The following is a 19217-nucleotide window of genomic DNA, read 5'->3' on the forward strand; positions in this document are numbered from 1 at the left end:
ATAAGGGGAAATGGTGCTCATCTCTAGCTATCATATCATGTTCTAAATATTCTCACTGTATATTGAGAGAAAAGGGGGAGTGAAACAGTTTCTAATAGATTATTATTGACCATTTTTGAAAGCTACGTAATACTGTAAGAAAGCAGGTTCTTTTAAAGTATCATTTTCATCATGTCAATTTTTTTTTAATTAAAGGATTCAAGTATTGTGACCTAAAAAGTACTTAACCAATTTAACTTTGTTTTTCTTTTTAAAGTTCATTGTGAAGGATTCTGTTGAAGAAAATATGCTGAAAATACAAAACACAAAGAGAGAACTTGCAGCTGGAGCCTTTGGAACTAAAAAAGCAGATGCTAGTGAAATGAAACAAGCTAAAATTAATGAAATCAGAACTTTAATTGATTTATAATTTGTGGGATTTGGTAAGGTCAGTTTAATTAGATATATACAGAAGTTTTGGAAATGCGAAAAATAGTTTTAGAAATGAGGTCTAGAGTATATCTTCTAAAAGGAGCATATCATTTTATATTAGTGAAGAGGTATTACTAATACATAATCTCCTTCTATATATGAACCTATTTTTAATGACAGTTCAGGTAGCAATAAGTTCTGTTATATACTGTGGCCTAAAATAATTTTTTGAGACAAAAAGTTACTTTTATTCAACTTTTCGTATTATCTATGCTGAGTATTTTCATATATCTTCCAAGTACTCAGCTTTTTCATATTTCAGATAAGGTCAAACCTTTTATACTTTTGACCAAATAGTTATTTTCTATGTTGGACACATTTGGTTATTCACCAAAGTCTCCCATTTGTGATGCTGTGGATTCACAGTCCATGTAAACGATTAATATGTGCCCAGACTATACAAGAGATTGACTTTATTGGACCTTCAGAAACCACATTTGCATTCCAGAACCTTAAATGAGAGACCAAAGTCCAGGTTAGCAAGTTACTTGTTTTTTTTTGTTTGTTTGGCTTTGTTCATGTATGTGTATGTATGTGTTTTGTTTTTGTTTTACAGTGTCATTGAGATAAAATTCACATAAGTGACTTACAATTTTATGTTCATGAAAATTGGGGATTGCGTTAGAGCACTATTTTCTCCGTTTTAGTCAGGTGGTACCATTCTTTTTGTTTAAATGTAACTTGACGTATTAGTGTGTAAATACAGTCTGTGGGGGTGAGAAGGAACCAGTTCTGCCCAATTTGATTTGAATATTTAAATTATGGAATTGCTGAATAGATATTTCTATATATAGATAATTCTTATTTATGTAGTTTAAAAAAATAACTATAAATTTTTATAATTCAGAAGACTACTATATGTGAGAGGCATGATAATCTGGATGGAAGTTGGGCTGGATGACATCCAAAATTGTTTCAACTTTTAAAGACATCTTAATCCCTGAATGGAAAATTTTCTTTGTTATTGTGTTTAGAATCAGAATTTGATTTTGGAACTTCAGTAATTCACCCTTACATCTATCTGTAGAATTACTCATCTTTTTCCTACTTTTGTTAATAATCAAACTCACGGTAGTTGCCACAGAATCCTGGATGACTGTTTTAGTCACATTTAAAACAAACTATAAATTTATCAGTCAGGTTAGGTAGTCAGTGTTATTTTTTTCCTTAAGGAATCTTTTTTTTAATCCAAAGAAAGAAGAAATTACTTACTATAATAGGAGAAGCTTCATGTTTGATGATACAAATTTAAGAACCTTATATTTTACTTACAGTGTTGGAAGTGACTTGACTGAAAGATAAGAGGAGATTGGAGGCAGCGTTGTATTCTAGGGCACGCAATCTTAGATTTAGCACATACCTTAGCAACAAAATTCTTGCTTCTCTGTGCCCTGTCCTTTGCTCCAAAGGAACAGTGGATCAGACAGCAAGAATCTTCCCAGTCCCTTTTCTCTTCGGCAGCAGGTGAGGTAGAGGGCTGATGCAAAGGACAAACAGACCTTTCTGCAGGGATGAGAGTGGAATAATAACTTGAGGTTAGTCCACTAGCATTAGGAGCAATAGGGAAGTTCTTTACCTTGTAGGAGTAGCATTGCACAAAATATCAGGTTGATCAGGATCTCATAAAATATGATATGTGGGTTCTCTATATACCAATACCCCAGTGAGATTAAGTATAAAAAGAGTTTGCAGCAAAAAACACAACCTACTCTTCTTGCTTACAAAGGCAGAGCCTTGCAAACTCACTGTAAAGGTGAAGACTTTGCTTGCTTCTTTACCCCAAACATTTACAGACTTGTGTTTTTAAACACATTCATAATGATAAATTTGGCAAGTCATTTAAAAAATACCTTTTTGGTTTTGTATAGTTCGATTAAGTGGTGTTAAATAAAAAAACAACAAATTCATCCTAAGAAAATATATAAACTACTGGAATGAAAAGTTCACATTATGTTTACGCTGTTAACTCTGTTTCATTGCTACGTAGAGTAATAGCTTTAGAAACATCTTGAAAATATTGTATTCCCAGTTGTGGTTCAAACTGGATTTTGTTTTAAATTTAAAATTAATAAAAGTGAAAAAATTACTAGCTTCCTCAGTGCCGTAATTTTAATGAGTACTTTTTCTTTAAAGAACATTTAATCTTTCTTTATGAATCTCACACGTCTGTTCAGCTGTCTATATTATATAATTATTTTTTACTGAGAGTACATAAAAGTACTATGAGTAGCTGAGAATAACTGACTCATATTCCTACCCCTTTTTAATTTTACTAAATTTCAATTTAACGGGTTGACTTCTTATTTAGAAATCAGTGTATATATTTTTAAATTTTATGTTAAATGTCTCGATCTTCTTAAACATTAGTTTCGATTATTTTTATTTCCCCATCTGCCAGAAAAAAAGGAGTTGTGATCATAGTTATGTATAGTGGTATACTAGATAACACTCTCGATTATAGACTTTGCCCTAATTACAGCTCCAGGATTGGAAATAATCAAGAAAATAATCATCTTATGTTTAAAACCAGTGAGTACCAATAAATTTATACTCAGGCAGTGCATGTTTTCTGTTGGCATTCATTGGTGTGTTTTTTATTCATTTTATTTATATGCTTGCCAAAGTTCTGTTCATTAGTATTCGGAAGGAAGATTCATTAAAAACATGAGGACAAATGATATGTTTGGCTTATTAATAAGAATTCAAGTGCTTAACCTTAAGTTTTCAACTGTATTAACTTTAAAATATTTGCAAAAGGTGAAATACAACAGCTTTCCTTCATTTAATTCACCCGTAAGTATGTAGTAACTTCCTTACAAGTTCTACATTCTGGAATTTGTGACCTCATTTTTATGGTGCTTCTGAATAAAAAGACCCCAAAATTCTGATAGCTGTGAATAATGGTTGGGATGCTTCCCTTGCAGTAATGTCTACTTCAAAGGGGAAACGGTTGATCAGAAATCCTGTAAGCAGACGTAATGTTTTCTTCCATGTTAAAATAGTCATAGTTACTGTGTGATAATAAGGGAGAACAGTCTTCTAGATGAAGCCATAATAATTTACTGCTTTTGAAAGGGTAGATGATATCTTATTCCCAGTCAGATCTTTTAATGGTTAAAATGGGGTTTTAAAAAATCTCTTTTTCAGCTCCCTACTCAACCTTCTTGATCAAGAATTTTCTGACAAATTTAGACCTTTAAATTCTACCTTTAAGTATGAAAATTGATTTCTACATGAAAATAATACAGTTTTAATAATGTATGTCATTCAAATGTACATGGAACAGGACACCTCCATTAACCTGAACCAAGTTATAATAACTAGGCTGCACTGGGACTTCATTTAGAAGGACAGCAAATACCAAAATGACTTCTTAGATTGGTAGATAAAACAAATTCTAGGGCATGTCTTTGCACTTTTGAAAAATGCAAAAATAGTGCATCTAGACTATTCCAAGAGGGTATTTAATGTGATAGATGTGATATTAAAAGTCATCAGAGAGATTATATATTAAAACATGTACTCTATTTGCTAAAGCAGAGATAGGACTAGTGTTTTAGGAAAGTTTCCAGTAAGTCTGCCATCTTTCAGCATTCTAGTTTATTAGAAAGGCAGATAAAATTAACTAGGATACAGTCTCCTGAATGTTTAAACTAATTTACCCTTTTTGTTAGGGTAGGGAAGGGCTATTCCCGAATAGTACATTGTAGGATTTAAAATTTTTTTTCTTGGCACTGGCACTGGCATCAATATATTGATAAAGGTAAGTTAAGTATTTCATGAGAAATGGTCTAGTGAAGGCCACTTCATATGTTTCTTGCAGGTACAGGTGAAAGCAAGAATTAAGATAAAACATTGATTTTATGCATGAATCATAGACCTCGATCAAGCTTGGAGCTCATCTCCAAAGGCATAAAAATCTGTCCTTTGTGTAGGCAAATCTGACTTATAGTCAAAGGCTATTATATCCACCATTATTCATGGGATTAAAAAATAAGGATATACTGATCACCTCCACAAACGTATGTTCTTGTAATCTGAGTTAATGTTGCCTATTTACACATCCTACAAAGTGACCCTTGGTATTTTAGGCTCCCTGGAACAGATTTTGCAGTATAATTGTGCAACTTTGCATGGAAAAGTTAATACTTCACCTTAATTAAGGAGTATCTTTGGAAGATCAGGGAAGGAAAAAGAATCTGTTAGTCTAATTCAATGACTTCTCAGCCTCTTTTATGCATATTATATGCTTTTTCCTATGGTAAATTTGTCACTTTCCTTCCAAAAGTTAACAGCCTTTACTAAATACTATTTAAAATAAATTACGTAAGCCTTTTCAGTTTAGAGCTTTTATCTCTTATGTTGTATACAAAGTAGGGACACAAAAAGTTAACACCAGGTCTTCCCTGGTGGCACAGTGGTTGAGAGTCCGCCTGCCGATGCAGGGGACACGGGTTCGTGCCCCGGTCTGGGAAGATCCCACATGCCGCGGAGTGGCTGGGCCTGTGAGCCATGGCCGCTGAGCCTACGCATCCGGAGCCTGTGCTCCGCAACGGGAGAGGCCACAACAGTGAGAGGCCCGCGTACCGCAAAAAAAAAAAAAAAAAAGTTAACACCAGATGATATGTTTAATTCTCTTCCCCACCCCCCAGTCTGATGCTTTGATATCGTTCCTCAATTTAAAAAAAAAGGCTTTGAGTCTTGTGGTCTCTTGTGATACAGATGGAGAGTTCCAAAATACACTTCCTTGTTCAGATTGCATATTACCTGGCCACAACAATAAGGCAATATTAGGTATCTGAAGACTAGGTTTCTGTTTATCTCAACCAGGGGCCAAGAAGCCAAAAAAGGCTTCTGACCACCTAAAATAACAGATTTCAGTAAATCCATATACTTGACTCAGTAGAAAAGGACTAGTGTTCAAAGGCCCTGTTATTGAACAGTTGCCTCTTTCCCTATTTTTGTTTTAGGCAGACAGTAGGGAGCAGTGGTAGCTGATAGACTGGACGTCAAGAAACTTCAAAAACTTAAAAGTGAACACAGAATAAGTAAATCACAAGAGTTGAGTGTCTTAGTATAGGTGTCTGGAGCCCTTATCTCTAAAGGGATGTTGACCCTGAGTACATCACAGTATCGCAGCATAGTCATATAACAAATTTTCCCTCTTGTGGACCAATAAAACAACTGTGAAAACAGGATAATTCTGCATAGGTTTTTTTTTTTCCCCTGTATAGGCTTTTAAGGTACAAAGTCTATACGTTGTGAAGCTGAACTGTGTCCAAGCCAAAATTCATGACAATTCTATCCTTGAATTTTCTTACCCATTTTTATATTACAATTTCAGGCAGCCTATTTAGGAAAGCATTTGTAAAAGGTATTTCCCACGTTCTATTTCAAGGCCATTATCCTTATCTTCGTAGCAAGCAAACTGAAAGCTTTTCCATTATTTGTGTTACTTCCTAGATTTCTGGCATTTATATTTCTGGTTACATACAGAGGTTACTCTGATCTCTGCCCATTTCTCTGATCTCACTGTCTGTTTGGATCACTCATTTGTTTAATGCAGAGCATAGTTTTAGAGTCAGAGCATACACAAATCTGAATCAAAGTCCTTTGCAGATGATTTACCTTTCTTATTCTCTGATTATCTGCAAGATGAGAATACTGTATATACATTATAGGACTGACATGAAAATTAAGCTATAAATACCTAATAAATACTGTCTTTCCTTTTTGCTTTCTTACAGATTTTCACTTGAGATTGAATTTCAGCATCAGAAACTCAGAGAAATAAGTTATCAAATAACATACTCAAGTATAAAAATAGTAATCTATTTGTAATAATAAGCAGAGGGAAAAAAGCAAACTGTGGCAGACTGTTGTATTTAAGGAGAAGCCAAGTCTTACTTAGCTTCATGGCCCAAGTTTCAGTGACATTAAACGGTAGACATTATACAATTGTATTTATAGATGTTGTTTATGATAATGTTTCCTTTGTCACTCAGGGAGCCGAGTTTGTCTTCTGGAAAGCCTTGACTGGTCAGCAGTTGAGTCCCCTGCTGTGTAACACCACCTCACCTTTCCAGGTGTCTTCTGCTAAAAACCCTGACTCCCTGTTGTGTTCAGTGTAAGCACTTTCTTAATGTATCAAGTGGTTCTCAAATGTCATTTGGGTCACAGTCATTGCTTGATAGTTACTTGGAGTAGAGATACTGTGACCTCAACCAAGGCCCACTGATTCATAATCTATAGTGATGAGGCCCAAGAAACCGTACTTACAAGGTGTCCAGTGTTTCTCAGGAGCAGCCAGGTTGGAGACACAGTTGCTCAAGCTTCTAGTTTCAGTTACTCCTTTTTCCTCTCTCTTCATCTCCAATCCATTAGCAGCTTTACTGCCTTCACCCTGGTGGAAGGTATGTTGGATTACCACTGTCTCTCTCCAAGACCACTATTAAACTGACTTGCCTTCCCATCAGCTCTTGTTCTCATTTAAGCTATTTTCCACCAGCTGCAGAACCAATGTTTTTAAAATGTAAATCACAAAGGTAAGACAATTAGACTCTCTTTAAGAAGGACTGGCAATGAATTGAACAAACTATATTAAAATTCATTAATTCATAATGATACTAGAATAACCCCCCTCAAAACCACCTTTGGAGGATACTGTTAAACCAGTTCCTTATTTTATATACTAACTAGTGAGTGAAGGGAGAATCAAGCATTTATCCTGCCCTTTTAATAGAAACAACCTCAGGGTAACCAAATTACTGATGAATGGAAGTATACAGAAATATTTCAGCTAATAAATGAGAGTATCACCATTTTGCAACCCCAGCGAGATAGATCATCAATGGCAGTTAAGATCATAAGGTAACTGGAGGCTTGGAAGTACCTAACAACATATAAAGTATTGCCCCCCCCCCCCAAAAATTACACCTTAATCTGACTGGCCCTCTAAATCAGTTTATAAGAAATACAGAATACAAGGAAACATGTCAAATTGCAATCAGTGAAGTGAAGAATGTGGGAGACAGGACAAATAATCTGGTTTCTTCAGTAAATAAATTGCAAGGCAACAACAAACAAGAAGGGAGGGTTAGGAAACACGATGGAATCAGAGATATATATCAACCAATTGCACTGTATGGGCCTTACTTGGATCTTAATAAGATCAAAGTGGAAATAAAACACAAAGTAAGGGAGGACATTTGGAATTAATAGTTTCTTGGTGAGATAATTTTCTGAAGTCCTTATGTTTTAAAGATATATATGGGAATATGAAATTTTTAATCTGGGATTTGCTTCCAAATAGTCTAGTACGGGAAGAGTTGGTGGGGATACAGATGAAACAGTTGTTGAAATTGGGTGATGGGGGTTCTTTATTCTATTCTGCTTACCTTTGTATGTCTCTATAGGTCCCCGTTAATAAAAAGTTAAATATAAATTACATTAATAAAACTTCAATCAATTGCTGTTGAATTTAAAGTAAAATCCAAAGCCCATACCTTCACCTATGAAGCCACTGCATACATACCTCTCCATCCTGTTTTATAAGCCTTTATTTCCACCAAGTTCTCACCTGCTTGCACAATTTCCTCTGAAGGGAATATTCTTCCTTCTCCTCACTCCCTTTTGGCTACCTCAGAGCCTCTCTTTCTGGCTTAATCATCATCTTGCAGGAGGTCTTTCCCGACTGCCCTAAAGGTGGACTTTCCCTGTTGTCAGTGTACTTTATTTAGCATAATTTGCAATTATATATGTTCATTTCTCTTTCAGTCTGTTTCCTACTAGAATATAAGGAACTATGTCTGTCTTGTACACTCCTATATTTCTAATGTCCATCATAGGTGTGATATGGTCAGTACTTAAGTGCTTGTTCAGTGAATTCTTGTGTTGTCTGTCTTAAATATATATGTCAACTCAAATTGTGTTTGATGTGAAACTAAGATGACTGAATTAATGCTTTGGTAGATGTAATTTCTGGAATAAGCTCAAGTATTTCCTTGAAATCAGATACATCTTTATGACCATTGAGACTGTGAAAGCAACCGAGGGCTGAAATGAACTTTAAAATTAGGCACAAATAGATTGTCCAGAAATACAGACTCTATTTGTACGACTTGCAGATTACACTGTAATGAATTTAATTTCCGTTTAGCCAGGTTCTTCTACGCATTGGATTCTCACTGGAAGAGTTTAGCTCATACCTCTCAGTGCAGAGACTCTTGGGTCAGGAGTATCTTGAGGGTCTTTGTACCATGGCACCTGACACGCAGAGGCACTTAAATCTCTGGTAGTGCTTCACGTACTTTGAAGATCACAGCAACTCATTTTCCACAGTCCAAATAATCGTAGCTTATTTTATCTTCAGAAATCATTTGTCATTTAACAGTTTACAATTTTAGGTAAGTCCTCAGGTTCTTCTTAAGCTCTTCTGGTAGCCAGCCTCCAAGGTGCCCACACCCGCCCCCCCCGCCCCCGCCCGCATCCATTCTTGCCCTCCAGGTTTCCATACCCTGTATATTCATTCACACCCTTATTGAATAGGGCTGACCTGTGTAACCAATAGGCTATTGTGGAAATAAACGAAGGTGATCTTGAAGGTTAAAAGCCACTGCGGCTTCTGGCCAGTTAAACCTCTAAAGTTTCTTGTCATGGTCTCTCTTGCTTTCTTCAACAGAATGACTTCTGATTACTCACTTCAGTTTTAAAACGACATTTTAGATCATACCCTTCACCAGCTTGCCATCCTTGCAACCTAGAATCACCTGTACACTGAATAAACATGCTTTATACTCCTATCATTCTAAGCCGTGGATAAAAATGCTAGAAGACGTTGGGTCTGGTACTGATTGTAACAGTCCTGAAAGATTATCGAGTATGTTTAGAGACTGACAATGAACCTATGACGATTTTAAGGTTACAATACTCTAAAATGTGAATACCCACTTCATACAGAAATGTGGGTGACAGATTAATTTGATCTTCCTTTCCTCCATCTATTAGATCAGATCCATCACCATCACTGGAGAACACTAGATGCAGATATCTCTTGATATCTAGAAACCAACTTTTAAAGCATGTATTTCAGTGTCAAGTTTTACACTGGTTTTTAAAACACAAATTCTACAAATTCTGAAAAATTCCCTAATACTTTTTTTTCAAGGGGAGTGGGTGCCCTTAATTGAATTAGACAACCAAGATATGTCAAGAAATCTTTATTTTTCATACAAGGTGCCACTGTAGGTAACCATCACACTGCTGTTTTCAGACATACAGAACTGAACGAAAGCATTTTAGCATGCCGCCTTACTGTACATAGAAAACTGGTGAACATCTTCAGACACTAAGACTAGGAAATAAAATGGGTTAACACCATTTGTTGATAAGCTTATGAGTCACTCAGCAGTGTTCTTATAGGCTGTCTTTACCTGAAAGCAGAATTACAATCACTCTGGCAGCGTCTGGGCGATTCTAAAATGCAGGTCTAGTGAAGGGTACAACAAGCAAGCAAGAGACAGGTGCTGTATCCCAATCTGAAGGGAGACTGATTTGGAGCCTGGCTTGGCACATTTTAAGAGTTGATAACAGCCGTCTTAACCGCTTAAGATTTGAGTGTCCCTTACCACGTACGTTGGCAATCGGCATAACTGAGAATTTCTGAAATACAAGCTGAGGGTTAAAAAGCAGAACTGTCCTTCATATCACAGAATTGCTACTTAACTTTTGCCCAGCTCTCACCAGTTGTCCTGCAAGACCCCCCACCCACATCTGATGGATTTTAATGAAAGCCTCTAACAACTGTAACAGACCTTTCTTAACCCAGCTCTAGATACTAAGTATCGGAAACAAGTGCCTGTGAAGTGGATGTGTCCACGGAAAAGGGCAGTGTTTCTACTGGAGGTAAGTGTCCAGCTTCCTCTTGATGTTGTCAAAGGAATCTGCTCCCATGTAATCAGCCTGGCCCTGTTCCCACCGCTCCTTCCGTTCTTCTGAGGATACAAAAGGCTGTGCCGTAGCCGGGATCTCCCCAAGGGACAGCTGTGATACGGCTGATGAGACATTTTCCTAGAAAGGGGAGAATAATCAGAGACTCCTTTAGAGCTGAAAGACCATTTTAAAGAATGCAGTAAACTGAAGAAGGTGAGAAGAACCAGGATGAATTATCATGCAAGGTAGCAAAAACTGAAAAGTATTACATGAAACAAAACAAGACACAGAAATACAAGGATCATGATATTTTTCCTAACAAAATGAAGACTTCTTGACTCGGTGAAAACATAGGGAGAACAAATTAATTGGGTAGGGTTAATGTTTAAGTTCTGCATACCTTTCTACAGAAGCCACAAGAGAAAGCCAGTGTATAGACCAAGTCTGAAAGCTGCAACAGTTCATTAGAAAGTGTAAGATGGATGGACAAGGGAACACAGTCTCACGATAAGTTCTTGATCTGTGTGGGCTCAGAAAGGTTGAGAACTTAAACGAAATGATACCTCAGAAGCTACACTTCAGAGAGAACCTAAGCAGAGAGCCGCACCACATACACAGCTGTCACATTATAAAAGCGAGAGCTAAACGGTCTGAGCCATACACCAAATTTATCTTCCTGTTCAAGCTTATTACCAAGAAGTATCTATTCCTGCAGCTTCTGTTAATTTGCTTAGTTTTGATTAAGTCTTCATTTCCCATCTTCACCTTCCCTTGATTCATAACCCTCAGTCCTTGGGTTGTGGAAGGAACAAGGTAAATGTACAGGAAATGGAGCAAACCTACTCTGCATTAAATTCGATTCTCATTACATACAGGTACGCAATTAAATTCAGTAGTATCATAAAAGAACATCAAAGTTATCCTTCAGAAAGCTCTCAGGTGCGATAGTACTGGAAATCGTAGAGAAAAAGGAAGGCAAATGAATACACACAGGTATTGTTTTTAACAGAGAAAATGGTAGAACAAAATGTTTGAGTAGCTGTTTTTGTTGCTATATAGATGTGTAGGTATAAGTATATATGTATTTAAATATCCTGGAATTCCAAGGTATTTGGGTAGATTCCACGGGATCATATTACAGCCGAGGCAACGTTAAGTCCTTCCCTTGGATTAGTCCTGCCTCTGCCTTCCACATGCCACCGGAATGATACCAGGAGCCTCTCGCAGAGTCCTCTGCTCACAGTGCTTTCATAAGGACAGCCGTCTCTCAGACCTGGATGTGAGTCCCAGTTCTGCTACTGACTAGTCTGCTACATAACTAAGGGAAGGGATGTTAACTCCTTTAAGCCTCAGTTAATTTTAATATATAAAAAGGGGATATTAACAAAAATAATACTTACTTGACAGAGTGCTTATAAGGGTTAAATAAGAATAGATATCTTAAGCACTTACTATGTACCTGGCAATGTTCCAAGTACTGTATAAGTATTATTTCCTGGTCCATATAAAGCAATTAGTGTAAGAATGTAAGTGTTAGTTCTTTTTCCCTTTCTCCGTTTTATATTTTGGCACAAGTGCTCATAAGTGAAATGGCTAAAATCTATACCGTAGCAAAAAGAAGGATCTCTTATAACCTTATCGTCTCTTATAATTATACCAAGGTAATTAACTGATCTATTAAGACTTGATTATAATTTACCCATTCAGTTTTATTCTTTTTTTTTTTCTTTTGCGGTACGCGGGCCTCTCACTGTTGCGGCCTCTCCCGTTGCGGAGCACAGGCTCCGGACACGCAGGTTCAGCGGCCATGGCTCACGGGCCCAGCCGCTCCGCGGCATGTGGGATCTTCCTGGACCGGGGCACTAACCCGTGTCCCTTGCATCAGCAGGCGGACTCTCAACCACTGCGCCACCAGGGAAGCCCAGTTTTATTCTTTATATCTTAATATGCAACATAAAAGTTTAATTTCTCATCCTCTTCCAATTCTTCCAAAAGAACAAACCTCAGAGGAAGACCTTTAAAGTCAGAACTGTTACTGTAAATGTTAATGTCATCTTCCTCTTACAGAGAGATTTATTTTTCAAGATCCAATATAACCAGAGGAGTAAAACATGGCAAATCAAAATAATCCTAGAAAAGTATTTGCTGTATGTTCATGTTATTGTAATTTTCACTTGGAATATATTCTTCTACACGATGGCAAAAATAAAATAGGTATATTTAAATACTTGCAGTTTCTAAAACATGAAATGGGGCGTTCTTTGTTTTTGTAAACCACTATTTTTGGGGAATAATCTTACAATCTTAGGACAATGGGCTAAGAATTTTATAGTTATACGGATATATAGATAGATAGATAGATATAGATATTATATATAGATCTATGTATCTATCCATCTAAACCTCTAAAAACCTTTCCTTTGCTCCCAGGTCTACTGAAATTTGCCACAAAATCTACTTCTGCTCTAATCTTTGCTGGTAATATTTCTCCACTCTAAGATGGACATCGTTTTCTTTCCACAAAGTCTTACTTTATCTCTTTGTTCAAAATACCACTAAATATTCCATCTCTACCATTCTACCAAATTTTAAAAAATACAGCATCAAATTACCTGAAGGAAAAAAACAGAACCTACCACGTGTACGTATGAGCGGGTGTCTTTGACAAGGCCAAACTGCTGAAGCAGAGGTAAAACGCTGGTCGTGAAGATGTCCCACCACAGGTTGAGAAACTCTGGATGAGTCACAGTGGGATCGTGGGGCTCACTTCTGACACTTTTTGTTTGAGGATCGTAAGTATAATTCCACGGTTTGATTCGTCCTAGGAAATGCACAACTTTGGCATTTGCACCAAATCTGCCAAGTGAGCACAAGTTGAAGCGGTTAGTGGATTCTGAGCACTGACAGTTCACCTTCCATCCTGCAGCAGTGGCTGGAAAAAAGGTGGAGCTCACTGGAACAATTTTAGACTTCTAAAATTATTCAATTATATGTTAAGTATACAGAAAATCCCAAAGTCGCAGTGGATCAGTGCAACAACCCAACGCTGATTTACCGTGGATAGCAGAGGTACAGCCACTTGTTAAACCATTTGATAGTACCTAGTAAAACTGAAAATGCTCATACTGTACAACCTAGAAGGAAGCTCAGCTCCTAGGCACATACCCTACAGAAACTCTTACACGTGTGCAGCAGGAAACATAATCAAAATGTTCACAGCAGTAGCACTGTCTGAAATAGTCGTAAACTGGAAACAACTGAAGTGACTACACTTTAGATTACTGTTCAGCAAGTGTTCGTGCCTTTTCCCAGTCTCCACAGGGGGAGTACACTTTCCTGCCTGACTGATATTTGCATGTCTGCATGACTTGCTTTCACCAGTGAAATGTGGGCAGAGTGACAGGGTGCCTTAAAATAGCATTGCTTGTTTCTGCTCAGCCTCCCTGAGAAGCTACAACTTCTGCCAGCGGAAGAATGTACCCTGGGTAGCCTGCTGGTTCCAGAAGGATGAGACAGTCACAACAGATGTGGATCAAACCTGTGGCCTGGCTCCAAACTCAGCTGAGATGATCAGAGCTGTCCCAGACCACTCAATAACATATGAGCAAGAAATACATGCTGACTGTTGAATGTCACTGAAATTCGATGGTTATCCATTCTGTTTTTGTTTTAAGGACAACTTCTGGTATATTCATATCATAGAATACAATATAGCAGTGAAAATGAATGAACTGGAGCTACCCAGATCACATAGCAAAAGGATGACTTTTCAAAATATGCTGAAAAAAAGAAATTATACAAATTCAAATAGAAACACATACCTATGAATCTACTTACGTAAGGACAAAACAAAACAAAAAAGTACTGTTTAAAGAGTAGAAAACTGTAATCAATGTAAATCTCATGATATTGGTTATATTGGGAGGAAAGGGGAAGCTGTGATGAGGAAGACGGAAAGGGGCTTCAGAGATACTGGTTATGTTCCAATCCTTAACTTGGGTGGTGAAGGTGTTTTAAAAACTAAACATTTTTGTATATCCTCTTGTGTATACATTATATTTCACTAAATACACAACACACTTTTTATTTTATCTCATAATATAAAAAGAGTAAGACTTAAGAGTGGTCCTGTTCTGGCTGGGAGGAAATCTATACATGTGAAACGAAATAATGATAAAGGTGAATACAAGTGCCCAAAGGAGATGGGAACAGTGAGTGCCCTAAGAATTCAGAAGCAAGGAGGTCACTGAAAGCTCAGGTCAGTGGGGCAGGAGGTGCTGAGATAGTGGATGTGACTTAAGATTTGTCCAACAGATAGGAGCTGGGTAGCTGGTGCTAATACAGGGAATTGTAGGCAGGGGGATGCAGGTATCAGGTGAGCAGGTGTGTACCAGACCAAGTGTCCTCCAATTAGAGCCGAAGAGGAAGCTTTGATAGGGAAAGGTAAAATGGGACAGATCCCTGGGTGTTGGGCTCAAGTGTCAGATTTTAAGTGGAGTTATCCTATAGGCAGCCGAAATATTTGAGCATGACGTACAGTTCAAAACAATGCAAACTCTATTCATGTAACTCTCAGCTTCTAAAGGTTTTTTTTGTTTTGTTTTTAATGTCACAGACCTGTTATATAGCTATCATTATCTGACAGTTTACTATGTTTGGGGCCCAAATTCTTTGAGGACACATTTGGGAATAATCGTCCTGCCAGGTAAATTTTACTAATGTGTTAAATGGAGACTCCTAGAGGCTAAGTGAGTTGCCCAGAGCCATACGGCTACTTAGTGGCAGAGATGGGATTCGGCACAGTTTTGCCCCTCTCTTAAACCTAAGCTCTTACCATCCTACCATGCTGCTACTCCAAAACCATGCAAGAAGAAGAGAGCTTACTATAAATTTCCTCCTAAGGATAACTATCCATCCTCCAGTGCATTTCTTTTGAAGATGAAGTGGACACCTGATATCCCCAAGCTTACTCTCCATGTTATACACGTGGTATATTTTACATGCACACACTTGTGCACATATACACACAAGAACTCTCAATGTTATCCTTAAAAGGATACCTCATAATGCTCAAATCTGTGCACAGAGAGGGCTGTCAATTCAATAAGCAACTGTTACGTGTAAGGCACTATACTGTGGTCAGCGTGCGACCCTAAGAGGCTTTATCCAAACACGGAGATGAGTCATCTACATAAAAATAAGAAACAGTAGCACAAGCAAGGCAACAAGTCGGGGCCAGCAGGGCAGTGCTGACATTAAGGGCTATGGACATGTCGAAGCAATTACTGCAGGTGGAGGTTTTCAGGAGAGGCTTCAGACGAGGCTGAGGAAGATGAGCAGGATTAAGAGACGTGCCTTCAGCAAATGTTCTAATGGTGATGGGGGGACCCATCCCAGAGACCTGATACCTGCGCGCTGGTGGGGCGGGGGCGTGGGCGGGGACAACAGGCACTGCCTCATCCTAGTGGTACACGGAAGCCTAAAACCAGAATAGAGCACATGTGAAAGAGGAGGTGCCCCTTCCACCTCCTCAGACACCCACTCCTCCTGCCCTGACTTCCCTGCCTGGAGCAACAACACTTGTTTGCGTCTCCTTTATTAACTGACCAGTAAGTCTCAAGCCATGACCTGCCGAGCCTAATTTAAACATCACACACACAGTCATTACATGAGAGCCATGAGAGGTAGCAACACTAAGATAAAAGATGAATATAGTGGGCTTCCCTGGTGGCGCAGTGGTTGAGAGTCCGCCTGCCGATGCAGTGGACACGGGTTCGTGCCCCGGTCTGCGAAGATCCCAGGTGCCGCCGAGCGGCTGGGCCCGTGAGCCATGGCCGCTGGGCCTGCGTGTCCGGGGCCTGTGCTCCGCAACGGGAGAGGCCACAACGGTGAGAGGCCCGCGTAAAAGATGAATACAGCATGAACTTGATTCCTTTCCAGCCCACTCTCCCGAGAGTTCACATCTGCTGAAGCAGTGGTCATCGGAATAGCTAACACTCACATGTGCCAGGCACTGGTTAACGTCTGCCTGGTTCACCTCAGTTAATCTCCAGAAACAACTGTGCGAGGACACCAAGGCAGGAAGAAGTTAACTTGTCTAGGATCATGTGGCTGGTGAGTGACAAGGCTGGGATTCCACCCAAGCCGTCTGGCTCCAGAGCCAAGGTTCTCATCCACAGCTAGGCTGTACTTGTAAGACACTCCCAGAATCATACGGACATCGCCTGAGAGCGTCATTTGTTCCTCCACGGATTAACTCCCTGCCTACAGACCGTCAATATCAAAGTTGGAAATGAGCCCTGGAAACACCCCCAGTATAGTCAAGGACAGAGCAGCAGAAAGTAATTAATAGGAAAGAAAGCTACAAAGCAAGCAACTTAGCACTGTCTGAAGACGGTTCTCAGAGGGATACAGTTTGCACAAAGTTTAGGGGGAAAGGGGGGAAACAAGAGCAAGAAACAGACGGTGGTGCTTCTTAGGACCCACAATTGGACTGTGCTGGGCAGCGTCTAAGGGCCTTCCCAGAGTGAACGCAGAGGAAGGGCACAACGGTCCAATCCACAGAAGAATGCCACTGCAAAGCGGCCAACACGCCTGCACCGCAAGATGGCCCAGTCTCTGCGGGAGGCGGAAGCGCACACCTCAGCCTCTGGCTCTGTCTGTGCCCCGAGGTGGCTCAGGGGCCTCTGCCACCTCCCTGGGTACTGGCCTCGTGCCGGGCGGATTCCTCCCCACGTGGCCCATGGCCTTCTCCTCGCATGTCAACAGGAACACCACTGCGGACAGTCCACACCCTGCACTTCACTGTGGCTCAGGCCTGGGTTCTACTTTCATGAATCCATGATGCCTAAGTGCTTCTCTAATGCTAAATCACTGTCACCTTCTGTGGCCAGGGGAAGGACCCCCTTTCTCAAAATTACCTTCTTTACCTATTCCACCCTAACAACGTGAAAAATTCTATCCACTGGACAGTCCTTTCATCAACCGAGCAGTCTTGAAGTTTTTTTTTTTTTTTTAACATCTTTATCGGAGTATAATCGCTTTACAATGGTGTGTTAGTTTCTGCTTTATAACAAAGTGAATCAGTTATACATATACATATGTCCCCATATCTCTTCCCTCTTGCGTCTCCCTCCCTCCCACCCTCCCTATCCCACCCCTCTAGGTGGTCACAAAGCACCGAGCTGATCTCCCTGTGCTATGCGGCTGCTTCCCACTAGCTATCTATTTTACATTTGGTAGTGTATATATATGTCCATGCCGCTCTCTCACTTTGTCACAGCTTACCCTTCCCCCTCCCCATGTCCTCAAGTCCATTCTCTAGTAGGTCTGTGTCTTTATTCCCATCTTGCCCCTAGGTTCTTCATGACCTTTTTTCTTTTTTCTTAGATTCCATATATATGTGTTAGCATAAGTCTGTTAGAGGTAGGAACTGAGATCTCAAAGGGTTCTAAATGTGGGTAGAACTGCCCTTTCTGCTCAAGGGCGAGGAATTCCTTGGGTGCCAGTAAGATGGGGGGAGGGTGGGAAGGGTTAAGAGGTGAGCAGAGGCAGGCTGCACGGTGTGAAGCACCTTCCCAACAGCTCCCCAAATCCCAGCAACAAAACAAATTGCAAAATGCACAGGGTGAGAGGTTTCTTGAGAAAATGACTGGGGCCAGGGTACTGAGGGGCAGACCAGGAAGAGCCTGAGGATTCAGGAGGCTGACGGCAGAGAGATGCACGAGGGAGTCAGGAAGATGCTGGGGCTTACAGGCTTCATATGTCACGGGTTCAGGCCACCGTCAGCCCTGTTTCTGCACAGTAAGGAACAGGAACCTGTTTTTTAGGTCCTGAGGGCGTTACCTGAACCTAAGTTGCCATCTACCTGACAGATCTACGGGAATGAACAGGGGTGGGAGAAAAACAAGTTTCAGAGCAAGGACGCTTTATGAGAAGAGCAGACCTGGTGAGTCACTGCATGTGAAGGTTCTGGTCAGCCCAAGGGCCCTTTGAGGGGGGGAAGAAAGGCAGCTGCTGAGTGGGAACCATGGAGCTCAGCCAGAAAGGTAGGAGGAAGGTAAGACAGAAGAGAGATGCAGCACTGCTGGTGCGACCCCTCCCTGGGAAACACGGCAGCCGTGCCAAACATCCTCTGCCCATTTCAGTGACTCACGTTCTCTGACCCGCGGCCACTCACTCTCGTACCTTCTAGGCAGTTGTGCAAAAGGCAGTCACCCAGTAGGGTGCTCCTGGTAACCACCTAAGACTGCCCTGGGCTCCATACAAGGGGCAGCCCTATTAGGCCTAACACTGGCCGCCACAGGTGAAGGTTTATGAGTTAAACAGTTTATCTAACTACGCTCTCACCATACAAACAGAATGGTGTTTATTTACACAACCAAGGAGCCTGAACGTCCTTCTCCACTAGCTTTCGTAATAAAACAATTTGTTTGCCAAAAAGAGGAGCAAAAGGTCTTAGTTTTTGCATCTAGAGTTTCCATTAACCTAGATATGGATTTCATGTAATTATTTTTGTCACAATCATGTTCCCTGAGGGATGTTTTTCAAAATCATTTTCTATCATTGCAATCAATTTATTCTTTAGTCATTTATGAAAAATACAAAATAACCAGGTCAAAATGAAATAAGTAAGAGCACAGGTCATAAGTAAAAGAGAAAATTACTTCTTGCTTAAAAGAATAATTTAGCCTAAAATGCAAACCGGGGTGGGGCTGTTTCTTAGAGAAGGGTAACCCAGGATATGACTCTGGTGGTATCTCTCTCTCTCACCAAAGGTACGACAGTCAGAACTTATGTCACCTTTTTAGTCAAAA

The 19217-nt window shown here is 39.8% G+C and overlaps 2 protein-coding genes across 6 annotated transcripts in view; one reads left to right on the top strand and one right to left on the bottom strand.

The window, feature by feature from the left end:
* The window catches only part of HLTF (helicase like transcription factor), a 59041-nt gene extending 56484 nt beyond the window's left edge, over positions 1-2557 (top strand). For all 4 annotated transcript variants that reach the window (XM_019934323.3, XM_019934324.3, XM_019934326.3 and 1 more), the window contains exon 25: positions 257-2557. In XM_019934323.3, coding sequence (XP_019789882.2) covers positions 257-409 — 153 coding nt within the window. In that variant the 3' untranslated portion in view covers positions 410-2557. The remainder of the gene's footprint in view (positions 1-256) is intronic.
* Positions 2558-9673: 7116 nt separating this feature from the next.
* GYG1 (glycogenin 1) overlaps positions 9674-19217 on the bottom strand; it is a 38187-nt gene continuing 28643 nt past the window's right edge. For both annotated transcript variants that reach the window (XM_019934321.3, XM_073803716.1), the window contains exons 6-7: positions 13038-13257; positions 9674-10539 (exon numbers count right to left, since the gene is read on the bottom strand). In XM_019934321.3, the coding sequence (XP_019789880.2) occupies positions 10366-10539; positions 13038-13257 (394 nt within the window). In that variant the 3' untranslated portion in view covers positions 9674-10365. The remainder of the gene's footprint in view (positions 10540-13037; positions 13258-19217) is intronic.

This window comes from Tursiops truncatus, chromosome 4 (assembly GCF_011762595.2).
Source record: "Tursiops truncatus isolate mTurTru1 chromosome 4, mTurTru1.mat.Y, whole genome shotgun sequence".
Taxonomy (NCBI): Eukaryota; Metazoa; Chordata; class Mammalia; order Artiodactyla; family Delphinidae; genus Tursiops; species Tursiops truncatus.